The sequence below is a fragment of the Populus trichocarpa genome, chromosome 1 (genome assembly GCF_000002775.5).
Source record: "Populus trichocarpa isolate Nisqually-1 chromosome 1, P.trichocarpa_v4.1, whole genome shotgun sequence".
Lineage (NCBI taxonomy): Eukaryota > Viridiplantae > Streptophyta > Magnoliopsida > Malpighiales > Salicaceae > Populus > Populus trichocarpa.
This window is the reverse complement of record NC_037285.2, coordinates 29,537,976-29,561,464: the sequence shown is the minus strand read 5'-3', so window position 1 is coordinate 29,561,464 and position 23,489 is coordinate 29,537,976. Positions and strand designations below refer to the sequence as shown.

Sequence of the window (23,489 nt, the reverse complement as noted above, 5' to 3'; positions counted from 1 at the left end):
TTGTTTCTTGAAAAGGTCTCATTGATGATGTCACGATTCTGAACCGTGATATTGAGTCAAATATCACGATATAGAAACACGACATTTTAATAAGGTCGTGGTTCAAAAATACAAAATTTGATCAAATATGGCTTTTGTGAATCGCGATAACTAATGTCACGGTTCAAACCGCAACATTCTTAAATTATGTTGTTTTATTAAAAAAAAATCATTTCAATATTTATTTATATTTTGGGTGCTTATTGGCAAGTTTTTACACACACACACACAGATATATATATATATATATATATATAGCAGGTTATAATCTCCTTGGAATTCACCATCGTTGTTCTTATTATCCATTCATATCACGCCACATCAATTCCAAGCTAGTCCTTGCAGATCATACGTTTTCTCTCTGGTCTCCGCTCACTGCCCTCTATTTTTCAAATTTCAATTGGAGCTTTTAAAAATTCCCAAAGGTATCTCCAATGGAATATATATATATATATAAAAAAAAAAAGCAATTTAGCTTTTCTCTCGTAATTTTACAGCTTCAATAAAATAACTAAATGAAAAACAAAAATATTTTTTTTTGTCAATGAAATGTAATTATTTTGTACATATTAAAAGAGCAAAAAACATTAAAATAAATTATTATTTTTTTCATCTCCATTATTTTTTTAAATATTAATATCAAATATATTAAAATATTTTTTTTATTGAAATACACATAAAAAATTATATTTATATTATTTAAAAAAATTATATTAACAAATTAGCTCTAATAAATTAATATTTTTTCTTGCCTAACTAAGTACACAGTTCTCATTGCAGTCGGACAGAAGTTCTTGATCTAAAATTATATTAACAATTATATTTAAGTGTTAATTATCATTTAATTTTCTTGATCTAAAATTAAACACCACCTTATCTTCATGATAGTGCTTAATTGCTTATGAAACAAAAATATTCATGGAAGAATACTAATAGTTTTTATTTTTACTTTTCACCGAAGTATAAAGAAGACACAGCTTCTTCTTCTTTTTTTTCCTCATTTGAACTTATCAGTTAATTGAATGCTACAAACAAGTAGTTAGCACTTGATTCCTTACCTTGATCATGTTTCAGAGAGCATAATTCCATTGAACTCTGACAACATGACAAGCAATTTTTTCTAGTTGTGAATAAACTCGATCACTGGAAAATGATTACAGCATTCAAAAACTGTTCAGTGCCTGATGCCCAGTGAAATATCCCTAATAAATGCATCAAGGTTGGTCGTAGATGATCCGCCTTCAGCAATACCTTGTTGACAAATATTTCCAAGTTCTCTTGCTCTTCTCCTCATTTCTTTCCCTTCATTGCTTTCCAAATCCATAAACTTCTGCACAAGTTCTGCAATTTCCTCTCTGGTTAACAAATTTTCTTCTCTCACGCCTCGCTTAACCTTCCAACCAATCCTCCAACCTTCTAAAATTTGGTTACTATTTGGTTCTTGATCCAAAAATAGAGGGAAAGTAAGCATTGGAACACCAGCAAAAACTGCTTCTAGAGTAGAGTTCCATCCACAATGTGTCCAAAAGCCCCCTATGGAAGAATGGCACAGCACTTTCAACTGGTCACACCAAGGCAACACTAGCCCCATATCATCACTACATATGTCCTTTAACCGAGAAGCTTCTCCGCGTGCCACCCACAAGTATCGAACACCACTATCTTGAAGCCCAGCAATAATTTCATCCATTTGGGTGCTTGAAACAGAAAGGAAACTTCCCAAAGAGATGTATAAGACAGAGTCTTTAGGTTGAGAATCTAGCCATTGTAAGTAGTCTGGGGCCATATGACTATAATTAGTTCCTGACAAATTGCCTTCAAGCTCTAAGTAAGGTATGGCAGGTCCAATAGGATAGACAGGAAATTGAAGAGTATCTTTCATAGTGTCCATGACTTGGGGCTCAAGCTCATAGATAGAAGTGAACAGAAGATATTGTGCTTGCGGCACTTTTGAAATGCATTCCAGGGCTAGCTGCAATACTCTTCGATCATTCTTTTGGAAGACCTTTTGGAGTTCTGCTAAATGTGATGAAGAAATTCCAGGGATGTAATCCACTTGTCCTGTTATATGCAAGAAAAATACCCAGTTGCTACTATCACTTTCTGTTTTGAAATATCAACTAGCATGGAAATTCAGAAAGCGTCAATCAGGAAGACATGAACCATTTTAGTTGTGATCTCTACGAATTCTTCAAGTATTTGGCTTAAACGCCCAAGCAGCTAATATCTGATCTCATCTAAGATCATGCATTCTGCCATTTGTTTAAATCTTTTTACATTAGCTTAATCTATTTATCAAACAAAGCACAGCGCAAAAAGTTCCTTTCTGAATGTTATTACCGTAGTAAAAAACCGTAGCTTCACCATATTCTGTGAGGAAAATCCCAGTTCAAAACCCTAGCCTCACCATATTATTATGTGCTGAAAATCCCACTCCATTCCTCCAAGTTGCTCTTTCACACTTCAAACAGTTAAAAAAACTTAACATATTTTTTATTTTACAATATTTTCTTGTTCTCTTTTTTATCTTGTCAGAGTGCTTAATTGATTTCAAGCTCGGACAGAACCTACTAAGCCTATACCAAACACTAATATATACAATCACGCATGATGCTAAAAAGCATTGAAATTAAGTTTAGAGTAAGATAATATGGATAGCTAAACACTTAAGATAAGCTGCAGTTTACATACCTAACAAATTAGATGGTGATTTCTGGTTCTGTTTGAAGAGATCAAAATGATACAACATTGAAAGAAATGTTGCCGACATCGTCCAAAAAGCAGCCACTGGAATATTCCTTCTGTTTCCCAAGCTGATAGCCCACCGTACCTCAATATCCCCAATTATAGCAGTCACAGGAATCTCAAACTGATCAAGCAGCTGCTCAAAGGGAGCTTCCATCTTGGTCATAACAGCTTCATAAAATCCAGGAAAATCTACTGCTTTTAGACGCTCTGGTGGGATGACATTAGGTATTGTGACCAAGCGTACAGATTCTGGCCTTGGCTCAGAGCTGATGTAGCCAAGCCACTCTTCTGTGACAACAAAAGTAATCAAAATATCATGTTTTCTTGAAGCTAATAACTTGCAGAAATTCATCATGGGGTTGATGTGGCCTCTGCCGGGAAAAGGCATCGCCACCACATGGCATACTGCTGTTGATTCCAGGCCAACAGAATTCATGTCTGATGAAAGTAGAAAGATTGTTAAGTTATTGTGCTCCTGATGCACTTTTTAGTTCTCTGAAGAAAAGTTGCAAGGTCAACAAGAATTGAGATAAGATTTTAAGAATTAAAAAGTTATTAGCTATAGAAAATAGAGCTACTTGTGTGGAAATCTGGAATCATGAGTTGGAAAATTTTGTTCTTATCCTTCTTTTGCTGGTTGCTAGGTTAAAAAAAATGGTACCTAATCTTTAAGCACAAGCTGCCCCCGTCTTCATTCTTCTTTTCTTTTTTTTCTTTTCTTTTTAACTTGTTGCTACTTTTTCAAAAGATGACCACAATCGGGAAAAGTGCTTCTCTCAGATATTATCGTGTCAGTTTCTTGGGTCTTCGAGGTCTTCACCATATTTGTTTTGGCAGTTTATAGGCCACAATATAGATAGATTTTGCAAGCATTGATTTTAAATTAACACAAGAATTTGGTCTGAAGTTTTGCTTATATGTGAGAAACCAAGATTGCTGTAATTTTCTCTCCTTTAACCAAATGTTTAGGCCCCTCATCTTTCTTCATTTGCCAACGAATTATCCACTTTTCAACTATCTGCATACATTTGGGATCCTGATTGAAAAATAAAGGGAAAGCAACCATTGGTGTCGGAGTCGAATTCCATCCACAATGTGTCCAAAATCCCCCTACAGAAGAATGGCACAAGACCTTCAATTGGTTACACCATGACACTACACTATCTCCTTTTCACCGCAACTCCCTTTTAGCCGTAAGCTTCTCTACGAGCTATCCGCATTGATGTACCTGCTGGGGCTGAACCAGAATATTCTTTGGCTAACAGCTGGAGGACACGATTTCTGCTTCACTTAAATGCGGTGTGCGTGTGGCTCAGTCATCTTCTTTCTCTAGGCGCACTGTCTGGACGTGGGCTACAGTACCAAACTTTTAGACACACGTGTGGGCAACCTCTTCCTCTGATCAGGCTGATTTTTACACTGTTGAGTTCGTATTAATGAACTCTACACTGTGAAATGATCAAAAAGTGGTGTTGACAACTTTGAAAATTCAGATATATCTCAAAAACTTCTCTGTTTTTTTTTACGAACAAGGCTCTGATACTAAGTGTTGGTGGGAGAGGCTACTGGTGGTGGCTTTGAAACACTCAGAGGGGATAAAACACATTGTTTTATTTCATAGGCAAAAGGCTTACATATACTGTTAAGCTCTCAAACACACCCTCTCTTTCTTTCTAGTATTTCTCTCATATATTTCTCACTTACAATAGTATAAACTTAGTTACTTATTTATACATAAATTAAAAGTATAAGTGGTAGTGTGAAGGCGGCTGACGGCTACGGTTGGTGGTTGCAGTTGGTGGTTGCCTTCCTTGACCTTTTGGATTGAGTTTACTACAACAAATATCTCCTTTAAACTCAATCGAGAGATTTCCTACCAAGCATGAACTTCAATCTGATAAATGTCTTTCTCTTTAATGGCTTTGTAAAGATATGTGCAACTTGATCATTTGTTTTGTAAGATATCAGTTCAACTTCTTTGTTCTCCACATGCTCTCGGATAAAATGATGACGTGTATCGATGTGTTTACTTCTTTCATGATACACTGGGTTCTTTGCTAATGCAATAGCTGATCGATTATCAACATAAATCTTTATAGGATTTTCTTGAGGAAATCCCAAATGCTTCAACATATTCCTTAACCATATTAAATGGCATACAACTGAGTTAGCAGTAATATACTTGGCTTCAGAACTTGATAATGTTACTATCGATTGCTTCTTGGATGACTATGTGAAAGATGTATCTCCTATGAAAAAGAAAAATCTTGTTGTGCTTTTCATTTCATCGAGATCTCTACCCCAATCACTATCTGAGTAGCCAACAAGATTGAAGTTATTACTTGAAGTATAAAACATACCTTCATTTATCGTTCCTTTGATGTAGCAGAGTATTCTCTTGGCTGCATTCAAGTGAGACTGATCAGGTGTCTCCATATATCTGCTGATAAGTCCTACTGCATAGAGCATATCTGGTCTAGTACATGCCAAGTATCTCAAGCTTCTTACTAAGCTTTTAAAGTAGGTTGGATCAACATTTCCTACTTTACTCTTCCTCAATTCCACTATATTTTCAACTAGAGTTGATACGTGATTGCAGCTTTCCATCTTGAACTTTTCAAGAATATCTTTGGCGTAACTACTTTGGGATACAAAAATCCCTTTTTCTTTCTGCGTCATTTCTAAGCCAAGAAAATGTGCCATTAAACCAATATCTGTTATCTCAAACTCCTATACCATGCTTTTCTTAAAGTCTTCAAACATGGTAGGATTGTTGCTGGTAAATATCAAGTCATCAACATATAGGCATGCAAATAGTGTGCTTCCATCAACTTCTTTTTTCACATACATTGCATGTTCATATGGACATTTTTCAAATCCATTTTCTTGAAAATACATGTCAATTCTAGTATTCCAAGCACGTAGAGCTTGCTTTAAACCATAGAGGGCTTTCTTTAACTTGTATACTTTGCCTTCATTATCGACTTCAACGTATCCAAGTGGTTGTTTAATATAGATCTCTTCTTCTAGAAAGCCATTTAGAAATGTTGACTTCACATCGAGTTTTTAGATCTTCCATCTATGTTGTGCATCTAGTGAGATCATTAGTCTGATTGTCTCTAACCGAGCTACATGAGCAAATACTTCTCCATAGTCAATGCCTTCTCTCTATTTGTAGCCTTTTGTCACTAATTTTATTTTCTATCTTTATACTTCACCTTTTGTATTCTTCTTTGTCTTATAGACCCATTTGACACCTGTTGCTTTCTTGTTTTCTAGTTAAATTAGTTAGCTTCCAGGTATCATTCTTCTCAATTGCATCTATTTCTTCATCCATTGCTTCTATCCATTTTTTTTATGTGACAGCTTCATTGAAAAATGGATAGAAGCAATGGATGAAGAAATATATGTCATTAAGAAGAATGATACCTGGAAGCTAACTAATCTACCAGAAAGCAAGAAAACAATAGGTGTCAAATGGGTTTATAAGACGAAGAAGAATGCAAAAGGTGAGGTATAAAGATATAAAGCAATATTAGTGGCAAAAGGCTACAAATAGAGAGAAGGCATTGACTATGGAGAAGTATTTGCTCATGTAGCCCGAGTAGAGACAATCAGACTAATGATCTCATTAGATGCACAACATAGATGGAAGATCTAACAACTCGATGTGAAGTCAACATTTCTGAATGGCTTTCTAGAAGAAGAGATCTATATTAAACAATCACTTGGATACATTGAAGTCGATAATTAAGGCAAAGTATACAAGTTAAAGAAAGTCCTTTATGGTTTGAAGCAAGCTCTACGTGCTTGGAATACCAAAATTGACAGGTATTTTCAAGAAAATGGATTTGAAAAATGTCCATATGAACATGCAATGTATGTGAAAAAAGAAGTTGATGGAAGCACACTATTTGCATGCCTATATGTTGATGACTTGATATTTACCAGCAACAATCCTACCATGTTTGAAGACTTTTAAGAAAAGCATGGTATAGGAGTTTGAGATAACAGATATTGGTTTAATGGCACATTTTCTTGGCTTAGAAATGACGCAGAAAGAAGAAGGGATTTTTGTATCCCAAAGTAGTTACGCCAAAGATATTCTTGAAAAGTTCAAGATGGAAAGTTGCAATCACATATCAACTCTAGTTGAAAATATAGTGGAATTGAGGAAGAGTAAAGTAGGAAATGTTGATCCAACCTACTTTAAAAGCTTAGTATGAAGCTTGAGATACTTGGCATGTACTAGACCAGATATACTCTATGCAGTAGGACTTATCAGCAGATATATGGAGATACCTGATCAGTCTCACTTGAATGCAGCCAAGAGAATACTCTGCTACATCAAAGAAACGATAAATGAAAGTATGTTTTATACTTCAAGTAAAAACTTCAATCTTGTTGGCTACTCAGATAGTGATTGGGGTAGAAATCTTGATGAAATGAAAAGCACAACAAGATTTTTCTTTTTTATAGGAGATACATCTTTCACATAGTCATCCAAGAAGCAATCGATAGTAACATTATCAAGTTCTGAAGCCAAGTATATTACTGCTAACTCAGTTGTATGCCATTTAATATGGTTAAGGAATATGTTGAAGCATTTGGAATTTCCTCAAGAAAATCCTATAAAAATTTATGTTAATAATCGATCAGCTATTGCATTAGCAAAGAACCCAGTGTATCATGAAAGAAGTAAACACATCGATACACGTTATCATTTTATCTGAGAGCATGTGGAGAACAAAAAGGTTGAACTGATATCTTACAAAACAAATGATCAAGTTGCATATATTTTTACAAAGCCATTAAAGTTGAAGTTGATGCTTGGGATGACATCTCTTGACACCCATGAAATGCTTTCCAACGTGAGCTGCATATATAACTCTTGCCTCGTGTCCACGGAAGATTGTTCGAAGGTCAGCTACATACTTTGAAGAAATTCCCTGGATGTGGTAAACAATCTATTCTCCATCATCAAAACATAGGAAAGCATATAAAACATATACCAATTGCCATCAGTTATTTCTATTCGTCCAGTCTCAAAGGAATAAAAAATAAAATGACAGAGTCAGAAAGAATATATTGATGTCATTCATTTCAGCCTAATGAGAGAAAAATCAGTACGAGAAGAGGCAACAAGGAAGCAATTTATGTTAAGAAACCAGATTAATAATACCTAACAATTTGGCTAGTGTCGGCAGGTTTTTTATGCAAGCAAACTGTTGGAGCATTGAAAATACAGTTGCTGACACCGTGCATGGTGTTGCCACCGGGATATTCCTCTTGTTTGCAATGGTGTTTGCCCACGGTAGCTTAGCATCAGCTATTCAGCTATGATAGCAGTCACTAGCAGGTCAATTTGATCAGGTAGCTGTTCCAACGGACCTTCCATCTTCGTCATCACAGCCTCGTAGAATCCGCTCCTCGGACTAGTTCAGATGGGATAACATTCGGTATCGAGGCAAATTGTATGGTGCTATTTTTAGTATTAGAGTCAATGAGTCCAAGCCACTCTCCAGTAACAAAAAAAAAGTTAGGAGAATATCCCGTTTCTTTGAAGACAGTAAATAACTTGCAGAGATTCATCATGGGGTTGACGTGGCCTCTACCAGGATAGGGTACAGCCATCACATGACAGCTGGTTGTTGATTGCTGGTCGACGGCGTCAATGTTAGAGTCCTACTGTGTATCTCGAATGATTTGTACGAAACGTGTCTGTGTTGATAATTTGTATTAGATCTGGAACAGTCAAATCAAGCAAGACCAGGACTTGCATATGGTGTGCTTTTAAAAGAGATTTGGAAGATGAAAGCATCACGACTCTAGTTGATTATGACAATTCTGTTTTATCTGTATGCTGCCAGCATAGTTGAGGAAATGTGACCCGTGAATGCTGACAGCCTTTGGATCCATGCTCTTTCCAAATAAAAATACGCGAATTACTTGCAGAAGTCTTTGATAGGGTTATTGTGAGGCTAGAACAAAGCTGTTGCATACTCTTGTCCTTCTCTTGTTGGATTCATGCACCAAGAAACGAGCATCTCCAGATTCATGCTATGGATTTATGCACAAAGAGAGAAGAGATTTGGTTATGAAAAATGTAACCAGTCACCACTTGGCACTTCGTAAATACAAGAGGTCACAAATTCAACTTGAATTTGTGAATATATTGCCTTCGTCCATCAATGATGTTGCAGAGGAGAGGACGGGGCTAATTTTGTATTTATCAACAACCACTCTAGAAATCACTGTATATACTGATAAAAACAAATTATGATTTTAAATAAGTTGAAGTTATTGCAGTCTTTTTTTCATATCTGATTAGTCATTACATGATTGTTCATGAGTATACACATTATTTTATTTTATTTAAATAGTAAAACAACATCAAAAATTAGAATTGTTAGATGAAATGTATTTTTATCTTTTTATTTTTTAAAAAAAAAATAAAATAAACATTTTTTTCCATCGATTCAATAAAAAATAAGTCATATGCCAAATGACTTTTTCATCTTTTCACATTTTTTTTTTAATTCCATACCAATAGAGGATATTTTGGTCTTTTTACTTTGATTAATTAATAAAAATATTCAAAAAGCTATTGGTGCATGCTCTCTATGCACCAATGCTTGGGAGATGCCCGTGCCCTTTGTGTGACGTGTTTAGCACCTCCCGGTGACCAAACATGCCCTTTCACAGTGTCGTTAAAAGTGTTGTCACATCCTCTTCCTCATAGTGTGGCGTGTGTTGGTGGAGGTGGGACGGTTTATCGCTAGTATTTTTTTTTCTTCTTCTTTTCTCTCTCATTTCCTAAAAAATACAACTTAGTCCTTTATGTTTTTTGTGTTTCAATTTCAATCGTTATTCTTTTAATTTCTAATTTTTTTTCTTGATCTTTTTATAAAATTTTTATTGTTTTTTATTCAGTTCTTCAATTTGTCATGTATTATATTTTTCAATTTAGTCCTTTTCTTTTGATTTCTAACATTTTTTCTGTTTTTTTGTAAAAGTTTTATTGGTTTTCAGTTTTATCATTTAATCTAAGTTTATATTGTATTGTTTTTTTCAATTTAGTCTTCATTCTTTTAATTTTTTTTTGTTTGTTGAATTTTTTTTTAATTTAACTCTCCAATAAAAATTTTTGGTTTGCCCTCTAATTTATTTTTTATTTTAATTTCCACTCTTATTATTTTAATTGCTATTTTTTTATTTTAAATCCTTTTGTGTAATTGATTTTTTTTTTCAATTTTATCCTTCATCATTTGATTTGTTGAGGATTGGATTTCGTGATTCTTTCATTTATAGTTTTTTTGCTTTAATAACCCGGGTTACCGGTTTGAAAAGTTTATGCGAGTTGACATTCTTTTTCTTAGTCTAATTTTTTTTTTGTTTCATCGTTTGATATTATTTTTTTAAAAAAAAATGGTTGGCTTTATGGTTTACTTAAAAAATAATTATTAGATTATCTCAGTTTTATGACCTGAACCACAAGTTATGCGGGATAACTCAAGTTGGCTCATCTTTTATTACTCAAGTTACATATCTACCACACTAACTCGAGTTAACTTAGACTGATTTATTTTTGTTTAATTTTTATCCAATTTCATACTTTCAAGGGGGTTTTTTAAAGTTATCATGGTCTTTTTTATATAATATTTTTTTATATGTTTACTATCATTGTATATGTTTTTATTGTTTCTAATTTATTAAACTCAATCAAGGATGTAACCAAGTCACTTGTTTTTTCTTTTTCTTTTTTAATACACTTAGCATTGCTTCTTCTTTTTTAATCATAATTTTGGTTTTTATTTTAATTGATATCTTTTTTATATCTTTTTTTTATATATCTTTTTATTTATGTTTTGATTATTATCATCCCTCTATGATTTTAATGTGTCTTTAAATAGATGAATTTTATTTTTTAAAATAAAAAATATTTATTTTTAAATAATATTTATAATACGTGCGGTCTTGCATGATATTTTTTCCTTTTATTTTATTTAATAGATTTTATATGTGTATCTATTTCTATTATTATTTGATTGAATAAAAATTTAATTTTAATAAATAAATTCAATAAATATAACTAAGTAAATATTTCATGTTGTGAGATCAAATATCTTAATCTAATCTATCTTTAGATGTTTTTAATTTTATTTATTTATTTACAAAGATAATTATTAATTTATTTAATTAGATTCTTGTATAAATTTTTTGATTTATGCTTATAATTGTTTTATGGAAAAACATGTATATTCAATATAAGAATCACAGTGGAGCACAAGTAAAATAAGTAGTAGAGCCTACTCAAAGACTCTGTTATTATGCAAATTTCGTTAAGAAAGCTACAAAATCACATCCATTTTCAAAAATGCATTTCACATTCATTCCCAAAAATGCATGGTCGTAGGCCTCAAATTAGCTAGAAATTTAATGCATTATTCAAGGATGAAGATTGAAGACTACTTCGATTCATAATCAACCAGCTCACTTGGCCTGGCCTTGTGAAATATCCCTTATGAAAGATTCAAGATTGGTGTCAGATGATCCACCCTTTGCAATAGCTCCACGACAAGTCTCTTGAAGTTCTTTAGCTCTCTTCCGCATTGCTTTCACCTCAATGTTCTCTACATCCATAAAACTTTTCACAAGCTTTGAAATTTCTTCTCGTGTCACCAAAATTCCACTTCCCTCCTCCCTTTTCACTCTCCATCCTATCTGCCAGTCTTCCACAATTAATTTTCTGTTTGTAATTTGATCCCAAAATATAGGAGAAGTAAGCATCGGAACTCCAGCAAAAACAGCTTCAAGAGTGGAATTCCACCCACAATGTGTCCAAAAACCTCCAACAGCAGAATGGCACAGCACCCTTATTTGGTCGCACCATGGCACAACTAGCCCCATATTACCACCACCATCTTTAAAAGGAGTTGTTTCCCCTCGGGACACCCACAAGAATCGAACACCGCTATTATGAACCCCAGCAACAATTTCATCCATTTGGGAACTTGATACTGAAAGGAAACTTCCCATTGAAACATATAGCACGGAGCCTTCAGGTTGGGAATTTAGCCATTCAATGTAGCCAGGCACATTGTGATTACTGCCAATAACTGAAGAGTTGTCTTTGATTTTGAAATAGGGTATGCTAGGGCCAATAGGGTATACAGGAAAAGGAAACTTGGGTTTTAAAGCGCTGATTACTTGGGCTTCAAGATCGTAGAAAGAAGTGAACAGAAGATACTGAGCTTTCGACACCACTGAAACAGCCTCTAGAGATCGGGGCATGATTTGTCGACCATTTCCATGAAATATATTTGGAAAATCAACTAAACGCGTTGGAGGAATTCCAGGAATGTAGTCCACTCGTTCTTCACCTCGTTCTGAAAAACACAAGAAGATTTGCGAATGAAGTGAAATTGCAATGATGAATTTTGTGGATATTATAACCTTAGACTTTCTTTCTACAGCAATATTATTTCCAAACTGTCAGATCAGAGTAAGATGACATGCTCAGCAACAAGAACCAGAGACGCAGACCACTTAATTCCGTGTATTGTTTCTAACTTCGAGCTAAACAATATTTGTATTCCCCTTTGCCATTTCGTTTTTATGAATTTTGCCATGTACATTAGTGCTTGCAGCCTAATATATTGTTTAATTATATTTTTTAAATAAAATAATATTTTAAAAAATAATTTTTATCACACTAAATAGCATTCCTGATAAAGTTAGAATAATGCAAAACAATATTAATGTATGCAAAATAATATTAATTTTTATTTTTTTCGTTTTTACCAAAATGCAGACATCGGCTGGTGGGCAGTGAAAGACAACAAGGTACCATGCGTGTGATTCTATCTCGATATTCCCGAAAGCATCAGTAACGTGTTTGTGAAAAAAATTGATTTTGGTCAAATATCGAGACAACACTGGAATAAATTGTCTTTTGTTAATTGAGATTGTAATGTATAAAATTCTTGATTTAATAAGAATGAAAAGATTTTATTGAGAAATTATAAGACTTAATAAAAAGAAAAGCAAAAGAGAAAAGGAGTCTAAAGCTTCTCTCTTACATACCCGATAGCTCGACCGGAAAATGGCCATTTTGCTCGAGTAGCTCGAAATGACGGGACAGTGAAAAAACATAGGCTGACATGGTCCAAAGAGAAGCAACAGGAATATTCCTCCGATTCCCAACATGCACCACCCAGTCCAGGTAAGTATCAGCTATAATAACATCCACCGGCAGCTCAAGCCGATCAAGGAGCTGCTCAAAAGGAGCTTCCATTTTTGTCGCAACAGCCTCCAAGAATCCCAGGAAGTCTTTGGCACGGCCTACCTCAGACGGTATGCAGTTGGGGATGGTGGCAAAGTGGATGTTGGCTGGCTTCTTAGCATCTGAGTGGATGAGGTCATACCATTCCTCTGTTACAACAAAGGTGAAGAGGATGTCTGGTTTTCTGGAAGACATGAGTTCGCAAAGATTCATCATGGGATTTACGTGGCCTCTTCCAGGATATGGCATCGCCACCACGTGAAGGGTGGTGGTTGGTTCCGTTCTGAGGGTACCCATCTTTGGGCTGTGGTTGGTGCTTGTAATTGCGGAGGTAATTGATGTAGGATTTTATTTTTTCTTCATATAATGATGGACGGGGAAAGGTCCGGGGCTGCTTTTGGAATGACATATTTAAAAAAACAAAAAAAAAATTACTTTTTCAACATAAAATAAACTAGAATTGTTGGCACGGGGCTAAAAGCGGTCCAACCATGTCCTCTCCATTAGGTTTGCTAGATCTGACGCTTGTATTGCTTCTTGGCAGTTGGCATTTGTTTGAAAATGTGGGTCGATTGATATTTTTTAAATATTTTAAATTATTTTGATGTTAAAATAATTTTTTAAAAATAAAAAATTTATTTTAATTTATTTTAATATAAAAAATAATCACAACTACAAACCTAAACTTACAAACCGGACTAATACCAGTTTTGTCCCCGCTTTAAATTTCATGGTGACTGAGATCGGAGCCCTTGGCCCAACGACATAAAGATCTCGAAAACTGTAAAATTTTAGGCCCATCTCCTTCATAATTCTGTAGAGATCAAAAGGCCATTTGAGAACAAAATGGTTCTTTAACCAGAACGATTTTTATTGATTGGTGATCATAGGCCTTAATCTGTTCCTTGAATTTTTCAAGGATGATTTCTCAAAAAACAATTACACTTCTCCAGCTTATTGACACAATCTTGAAGGGAAGAATTGATACTAGTTTATTGTTAAAATATTAAAAATTATTTTAATATATTTTAAAAAATAAATATAATCATACACTAAAATCCCTTAGCAAAGAAGTTGGAATGGAATTGGAAACTATAAAATATTTCTTTATTTTTTCTCCCACGCGCAAAATCGGTGGTTCTCCTTCTTCACTTGTCAAAATCTGACATTGTTTGGAGCCAATTTTTTTATTTTATTTTTTTCAAATATTTAAATTTTTAACTATTTAAATTTTTTAACATGTTATTATTTTCAACACTGCAACTTAAAATTTTCAGCTAAATATATTATTTTGAAAAGCATAATTTTTATATGTTAAAAAAATATACAGTCAGAGGTGGAACCACTACAGGCAAGCAGGGCCGGGCCCTACAAAATATTTTAATTTTTTATTATTATTTAGTGTTTATATATAGAATAATATAATATTATTTTATTTTAAATAAATAAATTTTCTAATAATAAATTATATCTTAAGTTTTTATCCTTTCTATTAACTAATCCCGGCTCCGCCTTGTATACCATGTCATTTTAATAGAACAAGTATAAATACATGTTATTTTTTAAAATATTTTTTAAATTATTCTGGTTTTTCAAATTTTATTTTTATTGAGTGCTATTTTAAATTAAAAAAAAATCTGTTTAAATATATTTTCCCAAAATTAGGATGCCGTCGGTTGACCACATAGATGGTGAAATTATTTATTCCTTGTTTAAAGAAGAAAATGGACTTTTCCTCTTACAAGTCTCAATAGCCAACTGCCATGGCATATACGGCGTGACTAATGAAGTGTTCGGTATCATATTTATATTTAAAAGTATTTTTTATTTGAAAATATATTAAAATAATATTTTTATATTTAAAAAATTATTTTTAATATTATTATATCAAAATAATATAAAATACTAAAAAAATACTAATTTAAAAAAATAAAAAATACTTTTCCAATATAAAAACAACTACAATTATTGGCACTGGGCTAAAAGCGGTCCAACCATGTCCTCTCTATTAGGTTTGCTAGATTTGACGCTTGTATTGCTACTCGGTAGTTGGCACCTTATAAAATATTTGGAAATGCAGGTTAATTTGTGTTTTTAAAAAAATATAAATATTTTTTTATATATTTTAGATAATTTTAATGCATTGATTTTAAAAATTATTTTTAAAAAATAAAAAAATATATCATTTTAATATATTTTAATATAAAAAATATTTTAAAAAATAATTACAAATACACTTTAAAAAATGCGATAGCTGTTTGAATGCCGAGTTTTGACCCCGCTTTAAATTTCATGATGACTGAGATCGGAGCCCCTGGCCCAACGACATAAAGATCTCGAAAACTGTAAAATTTTAGGCCCATCTCCTTCATAATTCTGTAGAGATCAGAAGGCCATTTGAGAACAAAATGGTTCTTTAACCAGAACGATTTTTATTGATTGGTGATCATAGGCCTTAATCTGTTCCTTGAATTTTTCAAGGATGATTTCTCAAAAAAAAATTACACTGCTCCAGCTTATTGACACAATCTTGAAGGGAAGAATTGATACTAGTTTAGTCACAACAAAAAAAATATTCGCGTTCTCCTGAAACTCCTTGCAAACCAGATATTATAACGTACAAGCTTCAAGTAGCCTTAGGACTCGGAGAATCTCAGTGATCTGCTTGTTTTTCTAATGGAAAGATCAAGTTTTTATTGTAATCACGAAACGTCCGATACAAGAGCACTGAGTACAAAAGCTGGGGAATCAATGCAAGAACATTGACAATAGCAGAAATATCATTGATCAGTTATCAGCTTAATTCTTGTGGTGTTGCAGGATGTCATCAATAAAGGCATCGATACTGGTATCAGATGATCCACCTTTCCGAATGGCTCGTCGACAAATCTCACTAATTTCTCTTGCTCTTCTCCTCATTTCTTTCACCTCATCGCTTTCCGAATCCATAAACCTTTTTACGAGCCCTGCAATTTCATCTCTTTTTATCAACTTGTCCACATCCAATCCACTCTTCACTCTCCAACCAATCTTCCAATCATCAACAATTATCTTACTATTCGGGGCTTGATCCAAGTATAAAGGGAAGGTAAGCAGTGGAATACCAGAAAAAGCAGCTTCTGAGGTAGAACCCCATCCACAATGTGACCAGAACCCCCCAAGAGAAGGATGGCACAATACTCTTAATTGGTCACACCATGGCACTACCAAACCCATGCCACCACAACCCTCTTTGAACAAAGAAGCTTCTGCCCTTGCCACCCACAAGTACCTAACACCACTATCGCGCAAGCCAGCAGCAATCTCATCCAATTGGGCACTTGGAGCTGAATGAGTACTGCCCTGAGAAACATACAAGACAGATCCTCTCGGTTGCATGTCGAGCCATCGGAAATAGTTAGTCGTCTCACCTGGACCTGTAACAATCTCTTCTTGCTCTAGTTTGAAGTAAGGTATGGCAGGACCAATGTGATAGATAGGTAATGAAATGCTTGCTTTCAAAGCATCGATCGCCTGAGATTCAAGCTCGTAGACTGAGCAGAATAGAAGAAACTGTGCCTTGGACACACTTGCAATGGCTTCGAATCCTCGATGCAAGATATCTCGTCCATGCCCATACACACACGTTGGAAGGTCCACGACACGCGTTGAAGAAATCCCTGGTATGTATTCCACTAGTTCCTCTCCTCTTTCTGTGAAATGCCAAGGGCAGCCAAGAATTACTTAATTAGGCATTAATATACAGTGTGGGTGCTAATTACTAGTTTGAGTGATAGATAGATTTATTGGTCAGGACCAAAACCCCTCGAAGAGTGCGCGGAATTAATTAGTTAAATAAGATGAATTAATTAAAGAATTAAATGAAGATTAAGCAATAACATTGGTCACGGAAACACGTGAGTAAAATAATTAAACAAAATTTGAATAACGCAAGGTACTAGCTAAATAAATTTTTAAAAATAGTAAAATTAAATGAATGACGGAAACACGCGAGTAAAATAAGGGATTTTGCCTGGTATGGTTTTGAAATATCTGTTCTCGAAGGTACAAAGTCTAGGCAAATATAAGGGATAACATGGCCTGCACCATAAGAAATTTTTTTAATTTTTTTAATGTATTCATATTAAAAATTAAAAATATTTTAATTAAAAATTACTTAAAAAAACTTGTAATTACCAAAATTATAATTAAGGGGTGTTTGTGAATATAATTGTGGTTATTTTTTAAAGTATTTTTTACTTGAAAATATATTAAAATAATATTTTTTAAAAATTATTTTTAATTAAAAAAAACAATTGTTATCTTCCCGAGGCTTCTCAGCCGCAGCAGTTAGTCCATTCTCATGAATTTCAGATATTAAACTTTTGAATTTTTTTAAAATATTTTTGAAATATAAAAATAAAAAATTTTAAATATCTTAACATAAAAAATAATAAGCAAAAAAGACAGTTTGGCTTTCCTTCTAAAGCAGTACTGTTTAGATATCTTTTCCTGCTAAGTCACATGGGTGTTAGAAATGTAATCAGAGATAGACCAAAGCATTATCAATAAATTATTAAATTGGAGATTTGCAGCCAGATCTTAAATAAAGTAGCGCATGCATTATTACCCACTTTTTTTTTGTTTCTGAGAGGGCCACGACTCACGTTTTAGGTCAGTGAAAAGGTGGAATTCCTGGCATATTAAGCTCACTGTATTGGAGCAATTTTAAATGATTGACTTAAAGTATGGAGTGGAGGTGTATTGCTCAAACACGTAATTGGGAAACTCTACTGGTTTCTAAAGAGGAAAAAGAAGGGAGGGGGGGAACCCAAGAATACCAAAACCACACATACCTTTCAACTCAATTGGGAAATGTCCATTTTGGACAAGGAGATCGAAATGCTGAAACACAGAATATACCGGCACCGACATTGTCCACAGCGAGGCCACCGGAATATTGTTGCGATTTGCCATCTCAAAAGCCCACATCAAATACGTGTCCGCTACGATGGTGCTCACTGGTGGCTTAAGCTGACCAAGGAGCCTCTCAACCGGCGCTTCCATCTTGGTCAAAACTTCTTGTAAGAAGGCAGGAAATTTCCCAGCTCGAGCTCTCTCAGAAGTGAGCACGTTGGGAATGGTGCCAAAGCTTATGTTGTCAGGTTTTGGCTCCGAGCCTATCAAGCCCAGCCACTCCTCAGTGACAACAAATGTTATAAGAATATCAGGTCTTTTTGAAGCCAGTGACCTGCAAAGGTTCATCATGGGATTTATATGGCCACGACCTGGAAATGGTAAGGCCATAACATGGCAAATGGTGGTTGGCTCAAGGTTTCCTAGATGATCCATCTCAAGCAAGCAAGAAATAGATTATATGAAGCCTTGAAGCTAAGCAAGAAAGGGGCTATAAAAATGAAAAATATTTCCTCTTTCCAAGACGATATTGAGGAGAAATTGCCCTTTGTAGAGGTTCTCAGGAGAGAGCTCCTCCTCCACTGACTAGATAGAAATTAATTCATTCACAGAGAGGCACTGATGACTAAACTGAAGACGAGGAGTGTACAAGAGGCTTGACAAGTGATGGGCCAATTTGCGGGCAGTCATGGCCCATTACTGTAATATTTTATGATTAATTAATTATATTACACGAGCACGATTTCTTAGCTGAATATAAAAGGTTTTATTTTTTATATAGAAAAGGCCTATTTATGTAATAATTATATTACTTTCTCATAAAAATTCATTCTCTTCCTCCTCCTGCCTCGTCCTTCGCCTAGGAATACTATAACATCTGCTCAATAAATAATTTGCCATTTGAAAAGTAATTTAACGTAAGGGTCAAAGCTTGACCGTTAGTATTAACGTTCAAACTTGATGTTAGGCCTTAGTTTATTTAACAAGTATTAATTAAGAATTCAGTAGATTAAATTGATAATTTAGGTCTTTTTTTTCCTTCTAAATCCCAATAATTTGGGAATAAAATATGCCATTAAATCACAATTAATCATAAAAGAATAAATTTCTCATTCGTAATTTTGTTGATAATAACATTTTAATAGATGCTAAATTTCTTATTGTTTTTCTGGTCTAATATTAAATTTTTTATAAAGAAAAATATTTGTAACTAAATTCTCGCTTTTTAATTCAATTTTTTTCACTTTTTACATATATAATTATATTTTACAGGGGACGATCTTATAAATCTATGCACATATTTGTTACACATGTGATATGATTTAATGGAATTAAATAGAAGGGTGAAAATCTTATTAAAACACATGGTAGAAAATCAAAACATGCCATTAACTCAAAAAAAGAAAAAAAAAAAAAAAGGAAACATTGGAGCTTATCTATGCTTGAAGTGGAGAGCCCAAGTGTTTCCCTCCCTAAATGTGTAAAGGATCCCATGTTTTGTTGATGAGAGCCCTTCTGTGGACTCTGTTGTCATCCATCATTTTCATTTAGGGCCCAGGTATAGGTTCAAGCCAACCAGTGACAATGGCTACTGTTACTGCCATAGCCATTTCTCTTGGCATCGCAGGACCACCTTATATTGAAAGAGACAATTGAAGGGAAAACACCAAAAGACGATTAAAGAATTAATAAGAAAATCTCCTGGCAAATTATCGGGACTTTAGAGAAACCAACAGCTAATTTCTTCCCCTTTTTAATGGGAAGAATTAGGTTAATGAGAAAACTACAGCATCTCTGAATTATTCACAAGTAAGTGCTTATTTCTTTGTCTTAACAATCAAGTATTTTCTATGGGCGAATCAGAATGATACGTTAACTCAAACTGCTGGGCAAACAGGGAAAAAAAATCACTGGGCGTAACTATATTTCTGTCTTAATCTCGATTAAAAATAAAAATTTTATTTTTTTCGCAGATATTATCATCATTCCATGTGCTAATGTTCAAACAATTAGTATGGCCAGCAAGATGATGCCAGCCCTGTCTTTTTTAAGTGGGGCAGTTACATTCCATTCCTATTGAAGATTTCCTGAGCTGAAACTCCTTCTAGCACTCCAGAAAACAACTCCTGACATAAACAGGTCCCATAATAGTTGGAAAACCCTAAGCATTAAAATGAGAATTACTAGTGAAAACGAACACGGAGAAGGACCACTACAATTTGCGCTGCCCAGCCTGCTGATTCGCTATCATTTTACTGTTTGATTGCTGGATCTGATAAAAGTCCATCACTAAAAGCCAGATGGGGACCAAACCATGGTATGAACAATAGGTCAATCACGCATGATGGGATTTACAAAAGAAAGTGCCCGGAAAGTCTTTAGAAAGATTACTTCAGAGATATTTTTGAAATACGGGATTTACAGATATTTTCATTTGAGACAAGCAGAGAGCATGAGCAACAAAGGGCCCAAGAATTAAGATGTTTCTTCAGATATCTCAAACCCGTTTCGAGTTTATCTTATCAGGTAACTCTCTTCACAAATCGACCCTGCAAGCAAAAATAGAATATGTACAGAAAAATAATGGGTCTCTCTAAACATTCTTGAAGATATCCTTTTCAATTTTATTTTATTTTTTCTATAAAAAAATAAGAAGAAGAAGAAGGGTACAAACCTTGAGTCTAGGCCTTTTATCTGCATTGAGCTTGCGAACTTGATATCTTATCTTCTTAGAGAACAATCTGGTCTGGCGCTTCTCTTTGTATCTAAGGACACTTGCTTCCCTTCTTGTCCTATCTTCTTCCATCACTGGCACCTCTCCCATCTGATCAGTATTTAAACTAATTCTTCAACATTAATTTCACAGCTAAATTAAACACAAGTCAAATTTTAAGAATGCTAATACGTTTATATAGTACTGGCTTGGGCATAAAAAAGGAAAAAGAAGAAACTTAAATGCTCACAACAGAAAATAAAAGTTCCACTCAAAAAATGCATCAGTCTACCCTTTCTCTTCCCTTAAACTAGCAGCCATTCACAAACAACAGTTTCTAAGCTTGAAATCATAGCGATTGAATATGCAGGTGATGAGAGATTTTCCATTTTCAAGATACAATTCAAAAGGAAGAGCGCAAAGAAAAAGGGACAGGAATAATAAGTTTGTTGAGTACTGACATAATGGCCATTGCTTGCCGTGGAAAGAGAGTGATCATCGGCCAAAAGTGGCCCACGATCAGACCATGCCTCCAAGACCTCTTGGTAGTTCAAGTTCAAGTTCAAAGACACTCCTTTCTCATCTCCATCTCCATCCCCAAACCCAATACTCTCTTCCTTTATAACCTTACCAATACTGTAATGGCTTTCTTCAAACTCAAAGAAACTGCTTCTGCTGTCACCAAACTTAAACATTTCTGATCCTTCTTCATCTTCAGCAGCTGGATACTCCTCCAAGTCCATAAAATCCCAACCAAGTTGGCCGTACATGTTATCACTTGACAACATCTCATCATGTTCAATTCCAAAAATCCCTTCCAATTCATCCACAACATCAATCTCTCCATTGCCATAGGATTCTTCTTTGATGTTGGAGAGTTGAGGAACAACGGTATCTGGGACCTCTTGCTCTTCCTTCTTTGGGCTTTTTAAGAAAGAATTGTACTTCATCCTATCTCTCTTTCGTCTGAGTGTCTTTCTCTTTTTACTCGTGTACTACGTCTGCATAGCAGGTTTGAACACTATAAGATATCTGAGAGGAGGAGGCGATGTGGATATTCATGACCATTTCTTTCTTTATAAGAACTTGTTCCGACGTGGAATCTTATCTCCTTTCTATTGGTTGGTTTCACTTCCCTCTTTGTTTTGATTGGCCCATAGGCTCCAGCCTGGAGGAGTGTGGGGCCCATTATTACCTTTTCGCAGCCTGTGAGCTGGGACCCGGTGACATGTTGAAATGTTTTCTTTGCGTCAAGAAGCATGTGACTTATTGGTTGATTAATCAACTCAGGATCTCACTATTTCCTTCTCAAGCATCGTTGCAAACTTGCAGGTTGGGTAAATTAATGTACGTTGACGTGACTTGTGTATGAAAATTATAAAAATACTTTATATTAAAAGTTGTGTTTGACAAAATAACTTCAACTAATTTCCTTGAAAAACATGAAATAGATTAATTGATAAATTAGATGCATAAGCTTGATTTACTGTCCGTAAATTCGATATTTTTTCTTTCTCATGAGGTAAAGTTCGAGTTTCAGAAATTCTAGATAAAGATTCAAGATTTTAAGACTTCTTGATAAGTTGGAAAAAAATAAAAAATAAATGTTATAACCTCTTATTAAAACAAATAATTTTTTTTATTTAAATTTAACTTATGATTTTTGGCATTAGTGACAAAAGTAAAATACAACTTAATTGCAAAACTTATATCAAGTGTAATCTTATCTTAGTTTTCCAATTGAAGGAGTCAATTCATTGGACAATCTCATCAGTTCTTAGCTAACTAATATTATTAATTACGGCCAGGATCTGCAATAATTATTTTTTTTTTGAGGACCAGTTGATTATTTTTGTTAAACTATAGGGACTATGTTACAATTGACTCTAAAAACTATGTAATTTTTTTATTATTATTGTTTCTTTATGATGTTTTTGTGTTCTTCAAATAAATAATTCTTTTTTCAAGCATTTCATTTGGTTTTAAAAGAAAATATTTGATTTCTTAAAAACGTTATTTAATTTAAGCGATGTCTTTTATGATAATTTAGATTTAGATTATTTTAATAGCAACATATCACAATAATTCATTACCAAATAATTTGATATATTTAATCCTACGGTGTAGTAAAACAAAATATAACAAATACAATGGGTGCCAAACAGACTCTAAGATTTTAAATGATCAATATTATTCTTCCTTGGTAAATAACCATAAGCATGTTATAAGAGTATTTTAGAGATATATTATATTTTAAGATGAAATACTTCTTATTTCATTTAAAAGACAAAAGTAAAATTAGATATTTTAAAGTTAATCAACTTCAATCATTTTTATTTTATACATGATAATAAAATAATATTTGATTATTTCGTTAATAACCTTAAATATTTTCAAATTAAATAACTTAAATTATTTTATTTTAAGTATATTAGCTTCCAGTTTATATGGATCTTAATTAAATTATTTTTTAGTTCTATTTAATAAAAAACTACATAATATTTTGATTAATGTTTCCTTTTTACTTGTGTTTTTTATGATATTTGTTTTACTTTTCAAATAAATAATTTATTTTTAATCATTTAGTTTTTTTAAAACTATAATAATAATTCAAGTGACTTCACTAGCAACACACCACAATAATTTATTATTAAATAGTTTGATGTATTCAATTTTATAACGCAACATAGCATAATAAACATATGAATAGATACTATCAAGATGAGAGACGAGTTATGGAGTTTGAATCTCATCTTTTCCAATCCATTGCTAAAATTTCTTTTCTTTTTCTGGGTGGCTGGAGTGGAA

At 33.7% G+C, this 23,489-nt stretch overlaps 4 protein-coding genes and 1 long non-coding RNA gene across 5 annotated transcripts; all 5 read right to left on the bottom strand.

Annotated features, from left to right (window-relative positions):
* Positions 1-954: 954 nt before the first annotated feature.
* On the bottom strand, positions 955-3,840 carry LOC7496805 (UDP-glycosyltransferase 87A1). The gene is made up of 2 exons (XM_024593989.2): positions 2,731-3,840; positions 955-2,100 (listed from the first exon to the last, which is right to left on the bottom strand). Exons 1-2 carry the CDS (start codon positions 3,221-3,223, stop codon positions 1,214-1,216), a joined length of 1,380 nt encoding a protein of 459 aa, XP_024449757.1. The 5' UTR covers positions 3,224-3,840; the 3' UTR covers positions 955-1,213.
* Positions 3,841-7,472: 3,632 nt separating this feature from the next.
* LOC7496804 (uncharacterized) lies at positions 7,473-8,899 on the bottom strand. The gene is made up of 2 exons (XR_002979944.2): positions 7,970-8,899; positions 7,473-7,736 (listed from the first exon to the last, which is right to left on the bottom strand). It is a non-coding gene; the product is annotated as an uncharacterized LOC7496804 (long non-coding RNA).
* Positions 8,900-11,078: 2,179 nt separating this feature from the next.
* On the bottom strand, positions 11,079-13,488 carry LOC7496803 (UDP-glycosyltransferase 87A1). Its single transcript, XM_002298465.4, has 2 exons — positions 12,874-13,488; positions 11,079-12,176 (listed from the first exon to the last, which is right to left on the bottom strand). Exons 1-2 carry the CDS (start codon positions 13,367-13,369, stop codon positions 11,281-11,283), a joined length of 1,392 nt encoding a protein of 463 aa, XP_002298501.4. The 5' UTR covers positions 13,370-13,488; the 3' UTR covers positions 11,079-11,280.
* Positions 13,489-15,602: 2,114 nt separating this feature from the next.
* On the bottom strand, positions 15,603-18,603 carry LOC18095137 (UDP-glycosyltransferase 87A1). Its single transcript, XM_006369615.3, has 2 exons — positions 17,908-18,603; positions 15,603-16,764 (listed from the first exon to the last, which is right to left on the bottom strand). Exons 1-2 carry the CDS (start codon positions 18,401-18,403, stop codon positions 15,872-15,874), a joined length of 1,389 nt encoding a protein of 462 aa, XP_006369677.1. The 5' UTR covers positions 18,404-18,603; the 3' UTR covers positions 15,603-15,871.
* A 1,304-nt stretch (positions 18,604-19,907) lies between these two features.
* LOC7496802 (zinc finger protein CONSTANS-LIKE 16) lies at positions 19,908-21,737 on the bottom strand. The gene is made up of 3 exons (XM_024593620.2): positions 21,143-21,737; positions 20,643-20,792; positions 19,908-20,517 (listed from the first exon to the last, which is right to left on the bottom strand). The coding sequence occupies exons 1-3, from the start codon at positions 21,629-21,631 to the stop codon at positions 20,491-20,493; spliced, it is 666 nt and encodes a 221-aa protein (XP_024449388.1). The 5' UTR covers positions 21,632-21,737; the 3' UTR covers positions 19,908-20,490.
* Positions 21,738-23,489: the final 1,752 nt, after the last annotated feature.

What these genes read in the sequence shown, in the direction of transcription:
- LOC7496805 (XM_024593989.2), bottom strand. Translation starts at nt 3,223, where the DNA reads ATGAATTCTGTTGGCCTGGAATCAACAGCAGTATGCCATGTGGTGGCG. An exon ending in ATCACCATCTAATTTGTTAG is followed by an intron (nt 2,101 to 2,730) that starts GTATGTAAACTG and finishes TGCATATAACAG; the next exon opens with GACAAGTGGATTACATCCCT.
- LOC18095137 (XM_006369615.3), bottom strand. Translation starts at nt 18,403, where the DNA reads ATGGATCATCTAGGAAACCTTGAGCCAACCACCATTTGCCATGTTATG. An exon ending in TTTCCCAATTGAGTTGAAAG is followed by an intron (nt 16,765 to 17,907) that starts GTATGTGTGGTT and finishes GGCATTTCACAG; the next exon opens with AAAGAGGAGAGGAACTAGTG.
- LOC7496803 (XM_002298465.4), bottom strand. Translation starts at nt 13,369, where the DNA reads ATGGGTACCCTCAGAACGGAACCAACCACCACCCTTCACGTGGTGGCG. An exon ending in TTTTCCGGTCGAGCTATCGG is followed by an intron (nt 12,177 to 12,873) that starts GTATGTAAGAGA and finishes TGTGTTTTTCAG; the next exon opens with AACGAGGTGAAGAACGAGTG.
- LOC7496802 (XM_024593620.2), bottom strand. Translation starts at nt 21,631, where the DNA reads ATGAAGTACAATTCTTTCTTAAAAAGCCCAAAGAAGGAAGAGCAAGAG. An exon ending in CGGCAAGCAATGGCCATTAT is followed by an intron (nt 20,793 to 21,142) that starts GTCAGTACTCAA and finishes AATACTGATCAG; the next exon opens with ATGGGAGAGGTGCCAGTGAT. An exon ending in ATAAAAGGCCTAGACTCAAG is followed by an intron (nt 20,518 to 20,642) that starts GTTTGTACCCTT and finishes TTTTGCTTGCAG; the next exon opens with GGTCGATTTGTGAAGAGAGT.